The sequence below is a fragment of the Botryllus schlosseri genome, chromosome 16 (assembly GCF_051294905.1).
Source record: "Botryllus schlosseri isolate E-star chromosome 16, Bs_hap1, whole genome shotgun sequence".
Classification (NCBI taxonomy): Eukaryota; Metazoa; Chordata; class Ascidiacea; order Stolidobranchia; family Styelidae; genus Botryllus; species Botryllus schlosseri.
Genome location: NC_137251.1, coordinates 1,312,414 through 1,338,348, shown reverse-complemented (window position 1 = coordinate 1,338,348; position 25,935 = coordinate 1,312,414). Strand labels below are relative to the sequence as shown.

The 25,935-nt window shown below is 39.9% G+C and overlaps 3 protein-coding genes across 5 annotated transcripts in view; 1 reads left to right on the top strand and 2 right to left on the bottom strand.

Moving 5' to 3' along the window:
* LOC145458456 (2-oxoglutarate dehydrogenase complex component E1-like) overlaps positions 1–25,935 on the bottom strand; it is a 98,260-nt gene that overhangs the window by 20,300 nt on the left and 52,025 nt on the right. The window lies entirely within an intron of this gene.
* On the top strand, positions 2,689–12,283 carry LOC145458459 (uncharacterized). Its single transcript, XM_080336833.1, has 3 exons — positions 2,689–3,624; positions 4,296–4,483; positions 5,295–12,283. Exons 1-3 carry the CDS (start codon positions 3,348–3,350, stop codon positions 6,813–6,815), a joined length of 1,986 nt encoding a protein of 661 aa, XP_080192959.1. The 5' UTR covers positions 2,689–3,347; the 3' UTR covers positions 6,816–12,283.
* Positions 9,852–21,900, bottom strand: LOC145458682 (carnitine O-palmitoyltransferase 1, liver isoform-like). The gene is made up of 16 exons (XM_080337129.1): positions 21,744–21,900; positions 20,879–21,023; positions 18,825–18,861; positions 18,638–18,747; positions 18,000–18,116; positions 17,728–17,941; positions 16,011–16,150; positions 13,886–14,066; positions 13,113–13,211; positions 12,922–13,056; positions 12,366–12,551; positions 11,592–11,752; positions 11,457–11,523; positions 10,547–10,726; positions 10,276–10,435; positions 9,852–9,964 (listed from the first exon to the last, which is right to left on the bottom strand). The coding sequence occupies exons 1-16, from the start codon at positions 21,898–21,900 to the stop codon at positions 9,852–9,854; spliced, it is 2,202 nt and encodes a 733-aa protein (XP_080193255.1).

The following is a 25,935-nucleotide window of genomic DNA, read 5'->3' as shown; positions in this document are numbered from 1 at the left end:
CTAATCCTAACCTAACCTAACTCTACCCCTAATCCTAACCTAACCCTAATCCTAACCTAACCCTAATCCTAACCTAACCCTAATCCTAACCTAACCTAATCCTAATCCTAACCCTAACGCTAATCCTAACCCTAAACCTAACCCCTAACCTCCAAATCACTTGATAATATTATAATTATGTAATATAATACACATTATTAGTTCGTTATACAATTTCACACAATGTTCTCTGAGGGCCGAATATACCGATTGAATTCGGCTGTCGGTAAATTCGGCCCCGTAAACATCGGCATATATATATACATATATATATTTATACGCATACCCTGTTCTCCAAATCACTTGATAATAATATAATTATGAAATTAATTCACATTAATAGTTGGTAATACATTTTTATAAAAAATTCTCCGAGGGCAGTATTGACCGAGTAACCAGTGATTTGACCGGTGAATTCGGCCGTCGGTAAATTCGGTCCCCGTGAATATCCGCGCTATCTCCCGTGATTACGCGATCTACGCATACCCTGACATCCAAATCACTTAATAATAGTATAATTATGTAATTAATTCATGTTAACGGTTGGTAATACATTAAAATACAATATTCTCGGTGGGCCATATTTACTGATGTAATGGCCGAATTTGCCTGGGCCGAATTTACTTTGGGGCGAGTTTACTGGCAACCGTACAGACACAGGCCAGTACATTGTCATCGCATTTCCTTTAATGCTATCTCCTGTCGCTTTTCATTCCGTGTTCAATGTGCATGTCTCTTACCAAGGTGGGTGGATTAAAAGACTTTGCGTGTTTGATGAGGGTGTGATCAGACTAGTTCACCTCCAAGGTCGTATTGATGGTCGCTATTTGATACCGAATACTGTGCAATGTGCATGCGTAGTTTCGGTACCGCCATCATTGATGTCTGTTTGTTATCTATTTCGGTTCGACGAAAAATAAATACTCTCTTTCTCTCTCTCTCTCTCTCTCTTTGCCAGAGCATTTCGCTCGGTCCGATATTGATCATGCACTGATCCACCTAGAATCTGTCCTCCAAGTCTGAAATATCGGCATTGTTCAGAACAATCGGATAACCGCAACACAATGGCCATCACAATGACCCATCGTGACTCTCCAATTGTTCGAACAATGCCGATATTTCAGACTTGGAGGACGGATTCTAGGTGGACCAGTGCCTGATCAATATTTTAATTTATATTTTCGGAATCGATGCAACAATAGCTTTCGATCAAGACCAGATTCAGTAATTTTTGCATTCGGGAAGATAGCTTTTGGATTGCCAGAAATCCTACAGTCGCGCTTACGCAAAACAATTCTCCACTCCAGCCTCGGCGAAGCGGAACGAAGCTGCAAAATCGGTCGTTGCCGTTCCATGTTTAATTTCTATACTAGCATTGTCAGCAGAGGCAGTCTCATCATTTTCCCCTTCTGACAACGCTGTACTGCGAGCGTATGAGTTCTTAGTTATTGCTACACCCCTTGTGACTGATTTAATGTCATTGCTAGAGAAATCATAGGACCCTATTTCTTCACTAGTTGTTTGAGAATCCTTATGCGTTGAACTGCATTTTGCCAAAATGCACCGATGCCAATGTTTGGCTCAAGTTATCGATAACCTGCTTACAGATGCAGTGGACAAGTTGAATCGAACACTTAGGTCTTTCACATTGTGGAAATCAAAGAAGCGCCCAGGCATTTTTTTGCGAAAAATGGTACATGGAGGCTACACTCGAATTAATTAACTTAAATTATGTGTGTAATAAATTTCTTGCACGCATAATTCGAAAACCTAATGAAAGTGTCGTGAATTCAATAACGTTTGAAGATGAAAGGGTGGAGGTTTATCTGGGCTCCTCTTCCCCTGTCGTTGCCGTTCTTACGGCGACAAAAAAGCCCAGAAAAAGACCCGACACGAAAAGAAAGCACTCACAATGAATGGAAAAGAACTAGTAGAAAGGGCCGTGGCTTCAAAGAGATCAACATCGAAAAAGAACTGTGACATCGGGCACTCTAGGCCGAGGTGGAAGTTAGAGTAAAGGATCGCTACTGATGCGTGTCGTTCTACATCCTCCTATCTGTTCATGACACCGCATTGTGTCTTATCGCATTGTACATTGTGTGTGACTTGTTCAGATAAAAATATAACCCAACCATGTTATGTTAATATCTGGTGAAAATGAAAAATCTGAGTTTTTGATTGTTATGGAGATTGGCATTGGGACGCAACAATGCTGTCTGGCGAAACGAGAGACTAGCTCAAGAGAAAAAGAGCCGGACAGCATTGTTCAGCATTGTTGCTTCTCAATGCAAATCTCCATAACAATCAAAAATTCAAGGCTGATTGTGGGAGTTCCAGGGCTACGAGCGAAATAAATTTTCTATTTTCGTAATCAGTGCAGAGTCAGCCTTCGATTGATACCCGTTTTACCAAATTTAATGCTCGGCAAGCCGGTCAAAAATGACCGTCAAATTGCCTGTAGCCAAACTGTAATTGTGACGTGATGCTATTTTACTGAGGCGTGAGATTTACCTGTGTCGACACCATATTGGACATAGCGATACATTCGTACCGGTCTGACTTGCACGCTCAAAAGGTGCCAGTCAGAGAGCGTGTTGATTATTGTAGTTGTTTTGATTCATCATCATTGGTTAATTAGCAATTTTATCAGTTCAATACACCACAAAAAATGCGATACAATGAGAAGAAAGGAAGATGTCGAAGCGACTTGGAGTTGTCTATGGAATCAGACACCCACCTTGGCCTAGGCGATGTAAAGAGGAGGCATGCATGCACACTTGCACACTGCACAATGCACACTGAATGAAAGTAAATATAGTATAGAAAAAGTAAGCGACAAGAAATAGGCGTCATGTCATGGGAAGCGAGATCGATAGGTCAGTTGTGGTCCGGTAATCTTGAGGATGAACTGTATTTCGCTTCTACCGGTTGGAAGTCATGGGGTTGACAGTAAAATTTGAATATTTTTTCAGTTTTTATAATAAATACAAAAATTTCAATTGGCTCTGCGTCGGCTTCTACTGGTTGGAATTGAGCCAAATTTGGTGTGCAGCGTTTTTTTTTAGGCGACCTAATAATTTGGTCAGTGAATCCCTGGAATCGGGATAAAAAGTAATTTTTGAACGACCCGAATATACAAATATATTTTTCACTTCTTCCAGACTTCCACTAGTTGCTGACGATTACACTGACAAGTGTTAGCTGAAAATATTCGAGTTTTTATAATATGAAACAATTCGCAATTCGCATGAAACATTCAATTGTATAGAACACTGTAGCGTGGTGTATCGAATCAACCTATCAGAACGATGGCAACTGTTGCTGAGCAGCTCAGATGCACTGAAAAGGGTCAACTGACGTACCATACCAAGTGGAGCCCCAGAGATGTAATCGACACTAGCCGACCAACCGCAAAAGTGGTCCGGAACATCGATCTTGTGTTCGAAATAAAGTCAATAAAAGCCGCTTTGGAAGCGATTGATGATGACGCGCAGACATTTTACAAGAATATGGAAGAGGAAAACGCTCGAGAATCACGGAAGGAAAAAGAGAAGATTTCATCTGTTAACGTTGCTGTTGAAAACAGTTGAGTTATAATTTCAAGTATTTTTGTTGTCATTCTCACACGTTAGGCCTACCTGATATTGCTATTTGTGATAAAACTTTCTAGGGTTTTAATCATTTTATATTTGGGGCGTTAAACTAGAGTTGGCTACCTAGAAAATTATTGTCTTAATAAAATAAGATTAGAATTATGGCTACACGGTTTTCCAGATTAGAGTAGAATTTATAATAATTAATTAATAGTTAATTATCACAAGCAAGATAATTGCAAATGTCTGTACACTAAGCTTGACTAGTTTGGCACGATACAGTTCTCCTGTAACATTTTCAGTAAAACCAGAAATTACCTTAAAATTACATTTAGAGCATAGAGACATTTTACAAATTAGATTAGAATTGCAATGTGTGAATTCGCAAAAATGTGGCAATTGATTAAAATATCAAATTGGACAGAAATACAATAAAAATAAATTCCAGCTCATATCATCAATTGGAGCATAGAGATATTTTGCTGAGTATAGTATAGTTGAATTACAGGTATTTCACTCTACTTAATCTAATCAGAATTATCTAGTTATCAAAGTCAGTGAACTGTGAAATCTTCGGATGCAGTACGCTAAACCTCTATTTTTTCACCATCAATATACACTTCAAATTCGCTGATATTTCCTGACACTATCTGTACTATTCAGGTCCCTTCAATTTTGAGATCATAATGCAAGACTGCGATCATTTGGTGTACGAGGAGAAACGATTGACGGATCAGAAAATAATGGAAAATCGTCAAAAATTTTACGACGACATTGTCAGAAAAACTCACGAGGCTGCGATCCTGCGAAGGGAACAGAATATGAGAGAGAGGCGCGAGAAAGAAGAGAAGGTGATATCGCAATGGATATTGTTGGAATCCATGTCTTTGTACAGTAGAGCTGTTGTTTTTTCAAATTTTTCTGGCTAATTGATAAAATTGTTAGGTAGTCTAAAAGTGCTGTGCATTGAATTTAGTTCCCTTTCAAACTAAGTGTGAAAACTAAAAAAAATTGATATTTTCAAAATGAATTTTTTTATTATATTTTAGATTTTATTGGCTACCACATGAAATTGTCACGTCTACGAACATGGTGCATAAAAGATTTGGCTGGACTTCAATCCATTGAAGTGAAGTTAAAGGATTAGAAAATTTTGAATCAAAAAATGTTGTATTTACGGTGGCAAATTATATCACGTACCCAGGCCACTTTGATAACTTCACTTCTTGGGGTTGGAATTAAGCGAATTTTTTTCTTAGACAACCTAACAATTTCATGGGATCGGCAGTAAAGTTTGAAAAAAATTGATTTTGTTGAATAAATTAAACATTATTTACTCTATTAGCTCCCCTCCTACTGGTCGGGAATGAGTCTAATTCGGTGTATATATCGTTTATTTTAGGCAACCTAACAATTTATCAAATAGCCTATAGAATTTGAGTGAAGTTATTTTTGAACAACCCTATATAACTTACATGGGTTACAAGTCTGGTTCATGCAAACAGTTCGGACCTTTACTTTTTCAAGTGATCACAAACATATGCAAAAATGTCATTTATTAAAAACACGTATTCAATCTACATGGCAAAATAGTCGAAAGTGCTCGGATTGACCCAAAATTTGTTCGTTACTGACCAGTGACCACCTCCTATCATTTGTCAGGAGCGTATATTCTACGAGGAGCTTGAAGAAAGCAGCTTGAGAATTCGTGCGGATTTACAAAAAGAGCACGAAAACATAATGAGAACTCGCCAACAACAAGACGAAGAGAGAAGAAAAAAATTGCAACTTTTGGAACGTCAGCGGCAAAAAGAGATTCAAGATAAATTCACAAAAATCTGCACAAATATCAGGAATACATACAACAGTATTTTGACCGAGATACAGAGCTTCGAACCGAAGAATTGTCCCGAAATCGCACACAGTAAAATTCCGGTTTTATTGCAAAGTTCGAACGCCGTCTTTAAACAAACCGACTTAGCACAAAAAGAACTGAAGCATTTATCAGACGAACATGTCCTACGAACCCAAAACGATTTTGAAGTTTTAAAATCAAATCAAGCCTGCGTCACTGAGGAATTAGCAGCTGTTTCTGAATTGGTTCGAAAGAATCATTTAGAACAACAAGAACTGCTGAAACAGCAAAGATTAGCTGCAGAGGCAGAAAAAGCGCAGAAGGCAAAATTAGAAAAATTTCCGGCAGTGCCGAAACAGACCGCGCGTGCCTGTGATCAAAAATATGAGACTTTGAAAGCTAAAATGGCAGAATATGAATCCTCAGGTGCAAAACTGACCGGTTCTGGTAGTCCGGAATTGAAAAAATTGGTCATGCATTTGAGCAAATCGATCAGTGTCCCGATAGGTTCGATTACAGGCCGGTCCGGATCTGATATTAAGAGAGTATCTCGCATTCTCACTAACATTGTGAAAGGCGATCAGGTTACCGTGGGTAACAAGACAATGTCGACGAAAGGGAATTCGATCGCGATAAAATTTGCGGAAAATCTAATCGCTAAAAAGTTGGTTTCGCAAGCTATCACGCAAGTGTCTTCGAATTTTTCGTCTGCATTCAGTATTGCGCTAATTGTGATTGCAGTATGGGCGGAATCGGCTGATTTCGGAGATTTATTTTTGGCACACTTGCAGACAAGGTGTATCTACGCGGTTCCAAAATATCACAAATTGTCAAAATCTGGCGGGGATGATGATTTGAAAAAAATGGGGTATGAAATTGGGGACGACGGTCAAATCGAAGGGCAGGATATATTTTTGGGTCGTATGTCTGGATTAATACGTTTGTACGCTGCTATCATACAATCACCCGCGCCTCCTGGTGTTAGGAATCATCCGCACGGACTTGCTAATGGATGGCTGTGGTTTGCCGAGTTTTTAAACATGGAGCCAATACCGGACATTTCAACGACAGTGTTATTTGATTTTTTAGAGGTCTCCGGGCATATGTTGATGAAGTCGTATAAGTCTCAATTCGAGAAACTTTTGTACGCGATATGCTACGATTTTTACCCGAAATTAGAGTCCGTTTCTGATGACAAGGCGTCGTTGGCGCGTTTGAAGATGTTCCTCGAGAAATGCATGAAAGAAAAGAAAGTTCCTGTCCCGGAAGGGCGTTTGGACAAAAATTTCTGGAACACATATCATTCTGGTCAGGTGGTTGGCGAATAAAACCTCAAATATTTTCAGGGTTGTAACCAAGTCACATGGCTCTGAGTCGCAAGTCAATCTCACTTTTAAAGTTTTGACTCGAGTTGTGTTAAATTCACCACCGAAATAAGTATGCATCCCTGTCGACGAGCAGAGGGTCGAGCCCTTGTTATGCAGGGTTGTAATGACTCGAGTCCGAGTCACGATTTTTTGATGACTCGACTTGGACTCGAGTAATTGCGCATGACTGGAGATTCAGACGGCCGAGACCGACATTTCATTGTAATTTTGAAGAATAGTAAAGTAACCACACTACTGGGATTTCGTCTATTGGTACTGGTACTTGAAAATGTGACCAGAAACTGCTAAAAATGAGGAAAATTAGTATATCATAAATGCGAACCATTCGATATCACCAAACAGAGTTATGAGAAGGGGGTTTAACAAGACTTTAACTGGAAACTGAGCAGTCAAGACGATGCCTTGGACTCGAGTCACAACACCATGACTCGGACTCGATCCTCTTCTCGCTGGCTTGGACTTGACTCGTTGGTGGATTGAAAATGACTCTAGTCAAAACTAAAAAAGTGAGAGTGACTTGTGACTCGGAGCCTCGTGACTCGGTTACAACCCTGGTGTTATGACTAGAGGTCCAGGTCAAATCATTTCGTTGACTGTTCAGTTTCGAGTTAAAAACTTGTTGAACCTACTTTTTACAACAATGCTTGCAATAATAATATAGGCCTACTAACTTTCCTCACTTTTACCAGTTTCTGTTTTCAAGTACCATTACTAATTAACGAAATAATAATAGTGTGGTAACATTGCTCTTCTCCGAAATTATAATAAAATGTCGGGTTTGGTCGATGAGTCTCGAGTCATGCGCAATGATGCGAGTACAAGACGAGCCAATACACAGATTGATTCGGGTCGAGACATTTTCCGTACTTAGAGAAAATAACTCGAGTCACCAAAAAATCGCGACTTGAGTAGAGTCATTACAACCCTGTACATATCACATTGTTTGTCTGTTACCGCATTCTACGCAGGAAATCAAGACTTTTAAAACCATCCTATATTTCGTTCACTTCCTGAGTAGACTCTTGGGAGGCACACAACAGACTAATATATTCAGGTTTGTAACCGAGTCACAAGTAGATCCTGCTTGTATAGTTTTGACTCGAGTCAAATCGGGTAGAAGAGAGTGAGTCCCAAGTGATAGTGTGAAGACTAACTTTTTTACAACGCTGTTCAGGTGATATCGAATAGAATGCCTTGCAATCATAGTGTAAGAATTTTCTTCACTGTAAACAGACTCTGGCCCCATTTTTCAACTACCAGTACTGATAGACGAAATACCAATAATGTGGTAACTCAACTTTTCTTAGCTGTTAACAATGGTCGGTCTGGCCCGTCGTAGCCGCGAGCCTAGTCATTACAACCCAGAATATATTCATATAGAAATACACCCTAGTATTTTTGGCTGAATTTCGTCAGGGGTAATCGTTAACAACTAGTAGAAATTTCAAAAGTACTTTGTATATGAACAGTTGAAGACTCATGCCAGGGATCGATTTTTGATGCACCAAGTTCTTTTGAAATCTCTGTACTGGTTGCGGATTTATATTTCAAATATGAATATATTATCCAAATTCCTGCATAGTAGATGTACTTGCCGCACTGCGATATTATTGAAACTGAAATCACGAGCCAAATGAACCATCAAGTTTTAGATGTATGCAATAGCATTTTCGTCCTGTCTTTTCTATGTCGTTAATAAACTCACAACTTTTCAAAGGTACTTTTGTATTTCGACACGCTGCATTGAATTCGGCAGAAGTTTGATATTCTTACGTCATATTGTGTTGCATAAAAGAGAGTTTAAGCAATCACCATTTGATAACTGGTTGTGGGTAGCGTAATGGAACATCAAAATAGTGTATAGATGGTGCATGCAATCACAGGGATCGTCGAAATTCAAATCTGTGGCAAATAAAATAAAGTGTCTGATATGTTAATACCAAGCTGGGAGTTGATTTCCGATGGTCGACTAGAAACAATATGTAGATCAGGTAACAGGTTATATTTTGTATTCAGAGTAGTCATCCTTGATGCACATTAGGGTTGTTCAAAAATAACTTTCTTCAGATTTGCGGATTAAATGCTTGGGTTTCTCAAAAAACGTCGCACACCAACTATGGATCCATTTCAACAGCCAAATTTTTTTCTGAATCCATCATTTTCAACTGCAATAACTTCTACCGGCTGTAAGTGAGCAACTATTGTTTGACATCATTCTTTTAGTTTAGACAACTTTACACTTTCACGAGGCTGACAGTAAAAAGTTGTTATAGTCATAATATACCTATTCAAAATTCTCAAATTGGCTGACAAAAAATTACTAATGAGACTGTTAATAGGTCCACTATTTGAAATAATATTCGGTTCTTATCACATAGCAGCTACTTTGTTCAGTTGTGATGAAAATCTCAGTTGTAAAAGTGATACATTCCTATCCCACAATTACAAAATACATAGCGTATGAAAGTAGTTTCGCTCCAAAAACCTCGGTAGTCTAAAAGAAATCCACTTGACTAGCGCTAATGGGTAAAGACCAGTTCAGATTTCCAAAAAGAGTATCAGTACTTGGTTTCCGACTAAACATGTACATTCCATCCTAACCAGCACAGTGATGGACGTGAACCATGTGGATAATCTCGTGAAATGGATAAAAAGAACAGTTTCCTGTATGCAGCAACAGCGCCGTCTTAAAACTGATTGTGACTAGGCAATGGTTGATTGTCGCAGTAGTTATCAGATCATAGTTCATAGTAAGGCCATCAAAATCTTCATGCATAATAGATCATCTGCAGCACAAAGGTAACTAATATAAACGTGATAAGGTGTGTAATGCTGTGTAGAGATAAGAATCAATACAATGCAGACATAGCTACTGTACAAATCTTCCATTAACATGTTCGGCACGTTCCGATTTCTCACAATAGGTACATTTGTAATAATACTTGTGTAGTAATAAAAAAAAAACTTCGGAACGGACTATGAAACGGTGAGGACAGATTTGATGTCTTCAATCGCTCTCACTAGCTCCTCTCCGAACCTTTTAGAATCTGTGTCGGCGCACGTCTTGAATGAGGTGATGTGGATTGTCACTGAAACAAAATTTCGTGCAATGTTAAGTTTGATACGCATTACGCATGCATCTACTAAGATGGAGTCTAGTTAACTGAATTCAAAAACCTCATATACCCATCCACAATAGAGTAATGTCTCTAGTTCTAGTTGGCGTGAATCATTGTACCTGTGTTCTGTTGTGTGATGTTTTTAAAGCCATTGCTAGCTTAGAGTCATCACTACTAACAGTGGCCTAACCAGGGGTGGGTTTTTGGGATCGAAACCCCTCCCATTTCAAACTTGTACATGTGGAAAGCTAATTTAAATAACAAGTTACAAAAAGACTCACTTGCGTTATCTGCCAAGAAGAGATAATAAACTCCGTATCCGTCCTGTCTCTGAGGTCCAAACGCGCCTCCCGTCGGGTACAGCGCGTTTTTCTTTGATATTTTCATGTCAAATGCGTACGGAGATTGTGACGTTGACAGTTGATCAGGAGCGAGGAGGACCTGTTGGATGGAAAAAGAGATCTCAATCATTAGAATTAATACTCAATTGAGATTGGAGTACTCGAATCATTGCGCTCAGCCCGAGCCGCAAGAAGACCAAGTCAAAAATACCTTGTTTTTGAAAATTTTCGGCTCCAGTCCCTTCATTTTTGATGCGATGTAGAGTCCAAAAATATGTCTGTCGCACGCGTCGCCGTTCATTGCATCGAGTTTGTACTTGTTTTGATGGGCGATAGCGCTTTTGCATAGTTTTGCTTTTTCCGAGTTACTGGTTGCCGGGTCGTCCATAGCCTGAATAAAATAAGCTTAAAATGCAGACCCCAAGCTTACGGCCAGGATCAAAGGGCGGCCGGTCATTAATGAAGTATTTTTACGTTTTTAAAGTACTCAATCAGGTTTTGGAACGTGTGCTACTTACTCAAGTGGTCGTGATTTAAACTACTTTTACTTCTACTCGACAGTTTTTTTGACGCGAAACTACTAACATTTTACACTTTCGATTTGAAAAGCAGAAAGACGTTTTGGAATAAGTTTGCATGGCTTTATTAGTCAAATCGTCATAAGAACCGACATAACTAGCCCCTGGATCCCGGTGACTGAAAATTAGGGTTGTTCCAAAAATATCTTTTTTTTCCTCCAGATTCAGGGGAGTTACTGATTAGATTGTTAGGTCGTCGAAGAATAGTGAAGCCACCGCATGATTGCTATTTCGTCTGTCAGCCCTGATGTTAAGAAATGCCAGAAAATGCTAGGACTGAGGAAAATCACGGCATTATGAATGCAAGCCATTCTATATCACTCGAGCAGAGTTGAAAAATTGGGTTGAACCGGATAGAACTAAAAACTGAGCAGTGAACATAATGAATTGGACTCGACCCTCTACTAGCTGACTTGAAATCGGACTTGACTCGGTGGTGAATTGAAAATGACTCGACTTGACTCGAGTCAAAACTATAAAAGTGAGATTAACTTGTGACTCGGAACCTTGTGACTTGGTTACAGCCCTGACGTCAACACTCACCTTTGTAAATGCCACAGAGGCTTTTGTGACTGGACGTATTGTTTCAGTTCTGCCATACTTGAAAAATCTGACAACATGAAAACATCCTGATTACAATGCTAAGGAAGCGATGGTAGTTTGAGGTAGTCTAAAAACCTTGTGGATGCACTTTCGTAAGTTTTGGGAGTAGTTTTATGCATCCTGTAGAAAGTAAGCTGCAAAGCCATTTGTACTAAACCATCCGGGCTGACGCGACACTTTTTCATCTCTCCTTTCCCTTTACGGAGTGTGAGCACATTGATATCGACGCTGTCGCACTGTTGCAAAAGAAACAGACTAGTCAGACTTGGTAATATTGAGTATTCAGTATTCAGTCGAGTGTTTGAGTATTACTCATCATGGCGTCACAACAGTATGATGTGGAAAGATTAGAAATGTTCTTTTTATGCTACCACAAAGAATACAATCCCAGCTCTATGTCAGTACTCAAAAAATACCATCTTTCATTACTCGCCGACAAGATAGCGTAATAGTGAAGCGTCCGGCTTCTTGATCGGTAGGTCGTGGGTTCGATCCCCGGCCGGGTCTGACCAAAGACCTGATTAGTAACACTGGTATCCATGACTTCCCTGCTTGGCGCTCATGCATTACTGGTATAGCATGGAGGGGTGGTGCATGACTTAGACAGCCGTAAAGGCTATATCTGCACTTCCTTGTCCAGCGGCATGTGCACATCATGCACTCATGGTATGCATATGCACAGATCGTGTGTATGTGTATCATGAGTCGGTGTATATGCCGCAAAAAAAAACATCAAGGACAAAAATAAACTACGTCCTTTCCTTTCATCGACTCAAATTATTAGAATTAATACTCAATTCAGATTCGAGTGCTCTGAGCGGCTGATTTGTCAAATCGCATTTTACTCACAAGGTCGTGTACGTTTTTCAAATAATTCGGTATCTCAGAGTCGAATTCTGTCAAGTCCCACTCCAATTTCTGTGGGGGGTTGATGCGTCGCGGCATAATGATGGGATCATCGCCCCCACTGACTGCGTTACCACGGCTGTCAAACTTTGCATAGTCCCACACGAATTCCAGCATCCGGCCGTACAGCTGAAAAAGAATTACACTGTCATATTTAGGTTTATCAGTATAAAGATCCCCCCCCCCCCGATATTTGTTATCTAGTGGTTTGCAATGCATGGATCGCTTGTGTTCAGTCATATTGCAGCTTGGGCGAAAAAATAACAATAAATACAATTTAAAATGTGGAGATACATACACCATGAGATGACCCATATACATGAAACATTACTCAGTGTCCAAGCTCGTTTTACGTCCAAATTGAGTATCCATCGCCTTAAAAACGTGTTTGGAACCAGTGATATAGAGAACCTTATCAAATAATTATAATCAACATAGCTACACCGCTGGTAAAATATGTGTATATTATTGGAGTATCTCGCAAAAAAATCACACTCACGGTCGCATCCGCCGTTGCATGCTCAAAATGCATTCCACAGCGACTGTTCTCAAATATTTTCAATGTAATGGATTTATCGCACCACAGATTATATCCCGTGCTACACAACGTGACGCGAGCCTCTTCTGTAAGGGTCTGAAAGAAACACACAAACTAAAGCAAGAATTTTAGAAATAGGAAGAGAGGAATACTTTTGGTGATTCTTCCTCCATAACGAGATGCAAAATGGCGCTTTCCGCTTCTTCCAAACTGACAGAGTTCAACTTGTGGCTCATGAGTCGTTCACGGTCCTGTAAAAAAACATGATGGTGTTCAATCGGGATGTTAAAATATAGCTCTTTATCCTGATTCCGGGGATTCTCTGATTAAATGGTTAGTTTGCCTAAAAAAATGCTACACACCAAATTTGGCTCGATTCCAACAGGTAGATTTGAAGGCGTACTAGTTTCAAAATTTCTTTATGCAATTGAATATTCATATTGAAACGAACCCGAATATATTCGGTTGACACTCGTTAGGGGGTAATCGTCAGCAACTAGTAGAGAATTGGAAAGAACATTGTATATCAACAATCGTATCTCGAAATATGACGTTACCAGCATGAAATTTTGTTTAAGAGAGCGTTCAATGTATTATTTTAGATGGTACACGAACTCCTTTTGTTCACACAGTCTTAGCTGGTGTATTTTGATAAAAGTCGACTTCAAGGCACACAAATGAAAGTGTGAACGGCCCATTCCAATGACGCAAAATCTGTCGCCTCGATAATTTTTCGTCCAAGCGGGATTATCCAACATATGTTTGCCAATGGCAGAGTTTATGGCCTTTCATTGCTCAGCATCAAGCTTGAGGTGATGAGTCAAGGGTGAGCTTTACACCGAGCGAAAAAGGATAAGGACAAATCCTCTTTAAAAGATGACATACAGTATCCCTAGTGCATGCGAGAAAAATCACTGATACTCACCGCTGCCCATTGAGTTCGGTTCTGTGCAGTAAAGAGAGCCGGGTTTTGGGCCGACTCCTTCAATTCGCTGGTTTCTGCCAGAATACTCTCTATCTGCCTCTGTATTTCTTCTGCAGGCAAAATATGATTTTCCCCCGACAGCAGGGTGAAGATGACGTCGACTCGGTACATCACCCCCTTTCTGTAACGAAAAATGGGGAATAAACCTTGCAGTGCTAGAAGGTAGTGTTGAACAACTAGAAAATTAGAATAGAATGATATCTAGATCAGGGGTCACCAAATCAAAACGGGTCGCGGGCCACTTTTCAAAATTCGTCGAGGCCGCGGGCCGCATGACTTCAATATCAAGATAGAAATAGGCAACGGAGTTTAACAGCCACGTTTTTATAACTCAACGTCAGTACAGCGCTGTTCTCTCTAACATGGGAGACGGGCATAGTTACCACAAAGGAAATAATATTTTATTGAAGAAATACAACAACAAAGAATCATGATCATCACTTTCATTCTATTTTCTACCATGAGCTGCACACGGTACCTGACAACACTCTTCAGTAATTAAAGAAGATGTGAATATGTGGCCAACCTTTTTGCTATTCACGGCCGCATTTCGATTAGCCTACTTATGTTGGCTACGGCTGAATTTCAGTGCATAGTCGTAAAGAACTAATTGCAGGCCGAATCCCCACGTTAAACTATCAATGTCCATTGCCGATGAACTCCAGACCAATATATCTATTGGTTTACTCTACGCACCGACATCGTGAGCACTCCTAGTTGGTCGCGCAAAGTGCGAAAATTTTTTCACATTCTCGAGTGAACTTCGTTAGTTTCACATATTACTATCATATATTTATCCTTTCTCAGCCCATGTGATCAAGTTTGCCGATAGTTGATGCAGAAGGTGTCTACGAAAATTTAGGGAGGCCATTAATGCTGTGCTGCATCTTTGGGCGGTCCAATTGGTGTTAGACCCCTCTGTTGCATGCTGTTATTTCTTGACATCCCATCAGGATTGTCAATATAATGGAAAGATGTTGGATTTGTTCAAATGTAGGCCTACCAGAAACAAATTTCATTCATGATGAGGAGAACACGATTAAAAATTGGTATTCGTTTATGGGGAGCATCATTTTCCTGTGCTGTTCGCATCTGTACTGTGGGGCTCAGATTACAAAATACATTACTAAATTAAAATCTAAAATCAACTCGCATGGAACCGCGCATGGCGCGAAGAAAATTTCAAGAATACTTCAAACCTGTTATTAATTAGGGTGTCTATTCGTATATTCAATTCGCGTATTGATGGCCGCCAACACATCCTAATCGAAATAAGTGTTGACGGTAACATAATTTTCTTTCTACTGCCGCAGATTTGGCCACCCCTGAACTAAAGAATCGATATTGGGGTTAGCTGGTAAAGCTTGATCTTTTGCAGAGCCTGAAGTCATTTTCTAAGCGTCTCGGTCGTGGCATTATTGGGCCATTGCACGTCAGGGAGGTATGCCCATTCATATCAGCAAATCCTTCATCCGTGGAATGATATTACCATCGCCTTAGCCGCATCAGCGAGTGAGGAATAGTGATATTGAGCACAGGAGAATACCATACTTTGAACAACAACAACATTGTATTTATACTGAAATCAATCTCAGCATTTCGAAATGCTTTACCAAGTGATCTTCCGAAATTTCAAATCAGGTCGCGGGCCGCAAAATATGACCTCGCGGGCCGCATGGTGACCCCTGATCTAGATGGTTCTTTTTCCAAATTAGATTTAAATTAGACATATGGAATTCGATAAGACTTGGAAATTGGATTAAATTTCAAATTGGTAAGGAATACAACAAAAATGAAATACAGTTCATATCTAGTCAGAGTAGATTCTCATAAGCACAAGAATGAAAAATGTTTGTGCACTAAGCTTGGCTCGTTTTGCACGACATAGTACTCATGTAGAATTTTCAGTAAAACCAGGAATTAGAATTAAAATGAGAGTATGGAAACATTTCACAAATTAGATTAGAATCTAGATTAATTGCATTTCGCTCTAATTAGCCTAATTCGACAACTTGACTTATCTAATTGTCGAAGTCTGGTCGATAATGGGGCATGGGGCACTAACCTGATGACGATAATGTGACGAGATTCTTCATACAGTTTGAGATGGTCAAATTGAGCCCCGGGTATTCTCGTGCATCCCATCAAATACTGATATCTGTCTGCACAGATTGGGACGAGGTCCATAACCATGATGGAATGAAGCTGAAATGGTATTTTCATTGTTTTACATCCGTCTTACGTATTGGATAGCAAGCGTACAATAGGCTATGTCATTATTTTATTCAAAAGTATGACGTGAAGAGTGGTCGATCAAAGGATAATGCTGATGAAGCAAATAACTCTAATATTGGGAACAGTGAAACAGTGAAGACATATGTGGTCACAAAATAGTCATCGTTGATACAAAAATAGTCATCGTTGATACAAAGACTCTTGGGCGCAACAGAACTTCAATATACAATTGAATTTCAATCAAATGAACCAATCGCATCTGATCAATTGATGTCGTTTTGCTGCATTTCAAGAACGGGATATTGAACTGAATAATAGGCGATATTCTTATTGAAATAAACACAAATATTTTTGACTGAAACTGGTCAGGGGTAATCGCCACCAACTAGTAGAGAATTGAAGAGTACATTGGATATCAACAAATGAGTTTGGTGATACAATTGTAGATACTGTATACAATATTTTTTCCCAACTCCCGAGTAGTTGCTCACGATCAACCCCCCTGACAAGTATTTTGTGATACGACTCTTGATATACGATGCTGTTTTCAATTCTACTATAGTTGCTGGCGATTACCCCTGACCAGTCTCAGCTGAAAATATTCGGTATTTCAATATGAATATAATATCGAAGTAGAAATACAGGCAACATCGTAAATTCATATTCGAGTACATGTAGCCAGTTTCAAGTATGTAAAGTGAGCATAAAAAAAATTGAAACTGAAAACTTTAGAAGTAGAGTAGTCTATCATCATAGACATTAGAGTAAATAGTGCAAATCAGCATAGCTGACTGCACACTCTGAAGAAGCAGTAGCACTTAATTAGCGAGCACCTTTGTTTATGGGATAGGCATCATCTTGAGAAGTAGCTAATCAATGAATAACGCTGATGAAGCAAACTACCCAACAGTACAGATTGGTCAACTGTTTACAGCAGTAGTTTTCTGTCAATTTGACATACACAGTTGACTCCGCCTAATTCGGACACTGTGCTTCCTCTCACTTTTGGCAGAACGAACCAGGAGAAACAGCTTTGTGTTAATTAAGTGGGAAATCAATTGTTTGTTTCATAGTCGTGGGTAACCTTTTATGCAGCGACAGAGAATATAATGTCAGTGCAACATCACATTAAACGATCATTTGGTATTTTTTTGATCAAATCTATTTCATTTCATTTTGTGATAATGCTGTGGGTTGGTCGCAGATGTGTTATTTCCCATTAACGTACGCAGTTTTATACGAGTTTCATATGCTGCGACAGAACCAATCGAGATTTACAGGCTTCCAGCAGTGGGAAACTATAATTTTCGATGATTAAATTTACTCTTCGTGACAAGGGCGTATAATTTCAGTACTCGAAAAACCATCTCTCACTACTCTACTCAATATCTACTCAACCATTAGAATCAATACCAATTCAGATTCAAGTAATCGAATCATTGTGCCCATTAATTAAGCGGATAATTGTACGATTTAACAGGAGTTTAAGCCGTTATCCGGTGTCCCGCGTTGAGCGGATTCGCCCATCTATGCAAAAACTCACTCACTGTGTTGTTTTTCACTTTCTCCCAGAACGTGAGATAGGCGTACGCCAAACTTGCGGCTCTCGCAGCCGGTTTAACCCCTTCCACACTTTCCAGCTTGCCGGTGTTCATGGCGCTTTGCGTCCCGATGCTCGTGTTCACTAATATCGGCGTGCGTTGAGAAAAATACGCAAATTTGTCCCACAAGTCTGACACCCAGTTTTCCTCCGTCACGTAACTGCGCGAATGCATGAAATCATATCTTCTGTCAATGAAGTAATTTGGAGAAAAATCACCGTCTTTCCAATATCTTGTGAAGTTCGGGGCCTTCATTCTTCTCAAATTCATCCAAATCTTTTTTAAATTCTTCAAATTCTTCACTGCTCATCAGTGGTTCAAACACTTCCAGAGTCCTGATATGATAAGAATTTGCATTGGATGTCACAACAGTGGAAAGGAATAGTAATCATAAAACAGTAAACAAACAAGCAAACTTAATGAACTAATAATTTAAACCATGCCAAGTATTTGTACCATAGATCAGTGGTCCTAAACTTTTTTGACCTATGCGGACAGGTCAAGCTTTAAAATAAATATTGCGGCCCGGTGAACCTTCATTAATCAAAATTAACCCAAATTACAATTGCGTGATTAGTGCATCGTAGTGTACAGTAATCCAATGCAGACCATAACCTCAATAGTACGACACCATGCAGAAAGATGCGTTTAAAATTTTGAAATCAATTTTAAATTAGATGTTTCATAGAAACGTCCAACTTCTTGCATTTTGGAATTGGGATAAAAAGTTTAATCATATTAGGAAGACCGGTAGTTGAGAACCACTGCCATAGATAACCCTACCGATAATTACTAGCATGAGAACAACCCGAACACTTGATAGAGCAAAGTAAATGTGTGACTTTGAGCAAGTTACCTTTTGCAAGTGTCTGACAGTTTAGGGAGTGGGTATTTCGGGAGGACATGTTGGAACGAAGTGAGGTCCCTCTTGCTCGGCATCAGAACTTTCAGACTCAAAGCCCATAACTGCAAATAGTAAAGAATGATTTAACACACAGTCTCCTTTCGTTGAAGCCTCAGAATACCGCTACATTGCTACCTACCTTAGTCTTGTAGGACTTGGGATGTTTAAGCCAGTCTCTGTAAATAGAAATGAATAAGGATTGTCAATTCTCTGCTAGTTGCAGACGATTACCCCTGATGAGTGTCCTACAAACATAGTATGGCTTATTTCAATATCAATATATTATTCAATCAATAATATATCCAAATCATATCCACTGTATGACTTCACGAGATGATCTATAGATCAGTGAAGTCAACCATAGGCTTGTGCAAGTGCATATGGCTTAGTCGTGTCATAATATTATGCTTGTTAAAATGAATATCAGGGGGTTGCCACCAGAGCAGCATACAAACTAGTATACTTGAAGTAGTTCAAGTGGATGCAGAAAATGAAAGTGTGTAAATTACTCAAGTAAGTAGCTTCAATTAATTTTCTAAGTTAATCAGAGGTGACTTCGATCAAAATTGCAGTGTGCATTTTTGTAACACACACAATGAATTATGACACTACAGATAAGAACAATCTTCGAAATATATTCAGTTCGTGACGTATTTGTGACAATTCCACTCACGAGTGATGCAAAACTACTTTCTACTTTGGAAAATCTGAACTGTAAAAAGTACACAGTTTAGCCTGAAAATTTGTTAAACAGAAGTGGAAGTAGTCTAGAGTTAGTATTGCAAGAACGCAAAAAAAAACGTCGCTTCAATGTACTTTTTCAAGCTACCTGAGTAATTTTCTCACCTTTTATTTTCTACTCGAGCTTCAAGTAGTTTTAACAAGTCTTGAATACCACGGCATCTACCACTAATTTTACTTGAGTAGCCTATCAACAATAACTACTTCTACATCCTATGCGAGCAGAGGTGGTCAAAGTTTTCATCGCTGGTAATCAAAGAGAAGTAGAAGTAGAAGTAATGTCACAAATTTCTACTCAAGTAGCCTGAAAGTGGTGATTTCAAGTAAGTAAAAACGTAAAAGTAAGTTTTCTAGACCTAGTTTTGCCTAACATACAGGGTTGTGACCAAGTAACAAGGTTCTGAGTCACAGGTCAATCTCACTTTGATAGTTTTCACTCGACTCAAGTCAATTCACCACCGAGTCCGAGTCCAATTCGGCGAGCAGAGGGTCGAGTCCGAGTCACGATTTTTGGATGACTTGACTTGAGTCATTTTTTCAAATGCTTAAAATGACTCGACTCGAGTAAATTTGTTCATTGACTTGACTTGTACTAGAGTCATTGTGCATGATTCTAATCAAGTCATACGACTCGAGACTAGTACGGCCTCCTTATTGGTATTTCCTCTATCATTCCTGATACTTGGAAAACAGGGTACTGCCAGAAAACGTTCGGACTGAGGAAAATTACGATATTATGAATACGAGCCATTCTATATCACTCGAGCAGAGTGTACAAAGTGTGTTGAACCGGATTGGACTCAAAACTGAACAGTGAACTGAATTGTACTCGGACTCGAGTCACAACACTCTATTCACTGACTTAGACTCGGACTTGAGTCGGTGCTGAATTGAAAATGACTCGACTTGACTCGAGGCAAAACTATAAAAGTGAGATTGACTTGTGACTCGGCACCTTGTGACTTGTTACAACCCTGATGTTCAGTTTCAAGTTAAAGTCTTGTTAGGCTCACATTTTACAACTCTGCTTGTGTTATTGAATACGTCGCATTCATAAAATACTATTTTTCTTCACTTTTACCAGTTTCTGATCGCAAACGAAATACCAATCAAGAGTGTGGTAAGCTTACTATTCTTCGAAATTACGAAGAAATGCCGGTCTTGGCAGTCGGAGTCTCGAGTCATATGACTTGGTCCGAGTCATGCGCATGACTAGAGTACAAAAGCTGAGTTTCCTTCAATTCGGTCGAAATACAGTTTTCTAGTCTATCATGACGTTTTTTAGTTGTCTTCGCACAATGCACAGTCGGCTAATTCTCAAAGCTATAAAGAGAGGCCATTTGCGCGGCCTTGGAAGACATTTTACATTTATAGAAAACAGAGGCCGAATCCTCACAAAAGAGGAGATACGGTATCCCTAACTTACATTCAATATCAAATCCCATTTCTCACCTGTACGTTAGAAGCCTCCGGACCAAACCCCATCGCATCACTCCGACCAGAGTCCAACACAATATGCCGAGACAGAAGCCTGCCACAGCCGACGCAAATTTGGCAGCTGACGGTCGAGTGTGAGCGGCGAACGGATACGATGTACCTGCGAAAATACGCATTGTTTTTAAGTATGTTACGTGTGACGCTCGGCGACGCATTGAAAATCAATATCATGTACATTTTGTACGTTGTACAATGGATTAAAATAAGCTTTCCTTAAGCTTAGACGACTGTAGATCGCAAATTCAGTGCGGCGTTATAACAGTACCGATGATTTGGAAATTTGAAATACAATTGAATGGTAAATTCATACTGAAATAAGCCCTAAATGTTTTCGGGTGACACTCGCCAGAGGTAATCGCTCGCAACTAGTGGAAAGAACATGGTATCGCTGAACAATCGTACTACTGCTGCTACTAAGAAAATGATGAAAGTTACCGCAATAATGATAATTCGATGTTTTTATATCGTGTACCTATTTCATTGCGTTGGTGAGAATGTTTCGGATCGATCACCGCTTTACGGTTGTGTATTTTCCATTGACGCTCGTTGCTTTGCACTGCGTGTCTTGGACGCTGAGTTGCGACCGATCTCACACGATTTCCCAGGAGGGAACACATTAGTGAAGCTATAATACTCGTTCGTGATCAAACTCACAGCCAAGTGCCGTACAACTACAGTAGTCGAAAAACTGGTCTTTAACTATAGTCACTACACGACTCGAATCATTACACTTAATATAATCGATTCGAATTGGAGTAATCAGATGATTGTTCCCCAGTCATAACAGATATTCTGTGTTGTAGTAGTAACTCGCACCAACCTTCCGGGGCTAAATTAGTCAATGTTCTTTCAACATCATCGTGCAAGCGGGTTGCGAAGATGGCCGCCATAACCATCCCCACGAGCGTCGTGTAGAGCAGCTCGCCTTCGTCTTTCATCGCCATGGAAGGCATTTGAGGTATCCTGGTTGTGCTCATGACCGACTGTACTATTACCCCCGATCTAAGTCCCGTAAGAAACTAGCCTAGAGTAGAGAACAACGAAATGGATTAGCTTACAGCAGAATGCGATGATATTACAAGTTTGTCGCTGTAATCAGGCCTACAGGTCGCAATTCTTCTACTTGTACGTTCGTACAAACTACTGGAACTGGAACTACTTCAAAATGCACAACTACAACTAGAACTACTCGCTTTTCAAAATCCAAAACTAGAGCTAGCAGTAGTCAGTTGAACGCCAACTAACTAGAATTTGTAGTTTACGCATAATGTACAAGTGTGATCCCAGCCATGCTTGGCCTAAATCCCATTCCGTATTAGGGCAATTGCTTCGTACCAAACGGATGGTAACACATCTTGGTATTCCGATTGCTCAATCGTCTACATGTTATTGATAAAATGACAGCGAACTTTGAAACAGGATCCAGTGAATCCTTACAAGCGGTTAACCACATGACGCATAAGTCGACAGCTTCCGGTAGGACGAACATGTGAATTGTAACCCGCAGTGCATATCTGTTCAGTAGCGCAAGTGGCTTACGCCCTTACGGTCGTTAGTCAGCCAAGTCTCATGATTTGTAGAATCACCCCTCGTGCCGATGATCCGCCAATAATTCAACAGGTTCAAGTTATTTATTTACATCTCCCATAACTGAATAATATATTGATATTGAAATAAACCCGAATATTCTCTATCAGTTGCTGACGATTGCAATTGTATATTGAAGTTATCTCCCAGAACGCGGAACCAGGGAATTGCAATAACGCCACATCTCACTTCTCACGTATGTATTTGTATATTGTATAGTTACAACAAGTGATTGCTCCGGCTTGGAAGGCAAAATGATATATTCACGTTCACAGCCTACAAGATAACGATTGTAAATTCCATAATTAGGGCGAAAACTGAACTTTATGACGCGACTTTGTATGTATGAACTGTCTCGCACAAAAAAAACTTGCAGCTGGTCTAAATATAAATTTAAAAACACCACCACTGCACCAACCAAAAATTGCACGTCCTAATATATTTGGTCTTGAAATCCATATCAATCAATCATCGGCGTTAGTATTTTTATCTGAACAAGACGTCATAGCGTGCAATGCGATATAAAACTAGTCTGCGTCAGATTATTACCCGCGGCGATCTGACATATCGACGCATGCCTTTTTATTTTCATCGGTTGTCCTACGTTATGTTCAGTTGGATGCAAAATTCAGCGTACATGTGCATTGTGCACTGCGCAATGTACTGTACATATCCTGCAGCTATAAGCATGTCTCTTGTTTGCAGGCTCTAGCTAAGCAACGGCGGGGGCCAAGTCTTTTCGACCCCGCCCATCTTTTCATTCATCTAAATCTTGTGGTGCCTTGAAAAAACTTCAATGAAACTTAACTGAACCAGGCACAGTCGAATTATATTTGTGCCCGTTACGATGTTATTTGCTCTGACTCGATACACGGAACACAATCGAACTGTTTGTACCCGTTACGATGGTATTTGCTCTAACGAGGTCGGCTCACATGTCCCATACACAGGAAGAATGATCTGACAATTTCAAGCCATTCATTGCTCTAGGCAATTTTAGGCAATTTTAGATCATTTCGATTTTATAGCAGTCGAGTAGGTATGCGTGCATGAGCTCTCTCCGACACGGCTATTGACGAATGACTGCAGCAACGACACACGATAATTTCGACTACTCTTTCCTAATCCATCTGTGTTATGTTAGCTTCCGTCACTTTTCATTCAATTTGCAATCAGCCAGACTGTTCAGACTTCAGAGTCAAGTGTACCTGTTTGATGCTGGTGTGATCAGACTAGATGAGCTTCACGGTCTTATCGATCATTCCTATCTAATACCGAATACTGTTCAGTGTGCACTCGGCGGTGCACGCATATTTTCTGTACCACCATCACTGCCGTTTGTTATGTATTTTGGTTCGATGAAAAAAAAGACTCTCTCTCTCTCTCTCTCTAGGTGGGTGTCTGATTTCGAATTCTACCCCAGGTCTTTTCGACACCTTTCTATCTTTTCGTTATATCTTGCGGTGTATTGATCTGCTAAAATTGTAAATGATAAACTGAACTGAACTCGTCTTCTTAAACGTGACATATAGATCTATCTTATAGCTTATCGTTAATGTTTCATCAGTCATTTAATCAGCTATTACTGCTGCTCTTTTCGAGCTGTAAAACGTCATCGAACGATTAAATATACTGGCCCAAACAGCAATTTATTCGGAGCTGTCCTTGATTTTCATAACATACGGACAACTTCAGCCCTTTACTCGCTTCACGTGGCGCTACACACCACACTACACTACACTGATATCGTATTTCAGACAGGCAATACCTGTGTACGATGCAACTTTCTATAAACAGCGTAGAGGAACTGAAGCTCACGACAGTAAACAGTAGACATAGTGACACAGATACCGTCGAAAATCACAGCACCGAGCAATAGTTAGATATTCGGGAGGTCATTTGCAGACTAGAAAGTCATGAGGAGCGGTTAAATCAGCGGTTTGGTGATCTCAGATTCTGATTGACATTCGCGGATTGCGTTGTGATCTCAGCTTCTGATTGACATTCGCGGATTGCGTTGTGGTCTTCATTGCCAATAATAAGATGTGAAGTTGACTGGTGCTGTGGAGATATGTTAATTGTTGAGGTTACAACAGCATGTATCTCAATAGTTCTTGACGCATGCATATCTTTTTGTTCAATACGCATTACGCAGTGTCGCAAACTGAATCCTGCTTAATTTTTGTCAAAGTCAAGTCATATAGTAACCGTTGATAGCAAAGGGAGGCGAACCGCATCCTCATTCTCAGAAGACGTTCATTAGCCTACTTCGAAACTATGGTCACATCGCATCGATACGAGTCGAACATTCCTCGCATTGACATCTCTAGACTACAGGCCCTCCTGCCAATTAACGCAATCTTGTGGCGTTACGTAATCTATTTATAAACAAAAGAACGAAGGTTTAGCATCTGCCGAGTAGTCTTTACAAGACAGTCTAATAAAACATTTGTGCTGTTTGTTAGAAACAGCCCATATTACTACCCTGCAAGCGTGAGGACACGCGCTCCTTTCACGACTTCCAGGCACGACCTCGTAATTCTCTGTGGAAATTCAACACTCGGCGAGTTAACCGCTTCATCGATGACTTACCAAGCGTAGACCAAACAGACACGCCTAGAAATACCTTCTTAAGAAACCATGTTCCCCGAGTAGGGTTATGGATAAAATCGACATGATTCCACCGCATTTTATCCTTTACTGTTCGTAAAACTCAAACCTCATGAACCTTCACGTAAGATAGCTAAATAAATTGCGTATATGGCTGAAATGAAGCGTTTCCATATTACGCATAACACGGGGAACTTCTTACGTTCAAAGTCCACCCTATTCAATAGACCCGCTAACGAGTCACTACGCAACGCATTTCTCTCGTGTACTGTACGTGCGAGAGAACTTTATCGTCAGCTGATCATGTCATTGATTCTTGTCACCACCTTTATGGGAGAAAGAGGAAGCTATAATAATGAATTGGAAATTGTTGTTGTTATCATGTGGTGAACTGCCTCGGGAGCGTAAGATGGTTATGAATATCTGCGTAATTACAAATTCAAGTAACGATTTCAAAGAGATTATAACAGACACTTCAAGTAAAAGTAGAAAACGGGAGGTTTAAAAGTACTGAAGTTGGTAGTTTGACAAAGTTGGTTGAGGTGATGAGACAACATCCCATCGTCGCTATAGTTTAATCCGCAAAGATCTCGACTATATGGCCGCACAGTAAATCACAATAACGGATTTACAGAGCGGCGACGTCGCTTTCTGTTCACTTCTGTTTATTAAGTAGGCCTACTTCATCAGCTAGATCAGACACCACAGGACTGTGATTCAATGAAAAGTTAGGAAGGAGGTGAAACGGCTAGGTGAAATTACAAATATGTACTAATTTACCAAAGGTAATGCTTAGTTAATGGTGAAATTCCCCA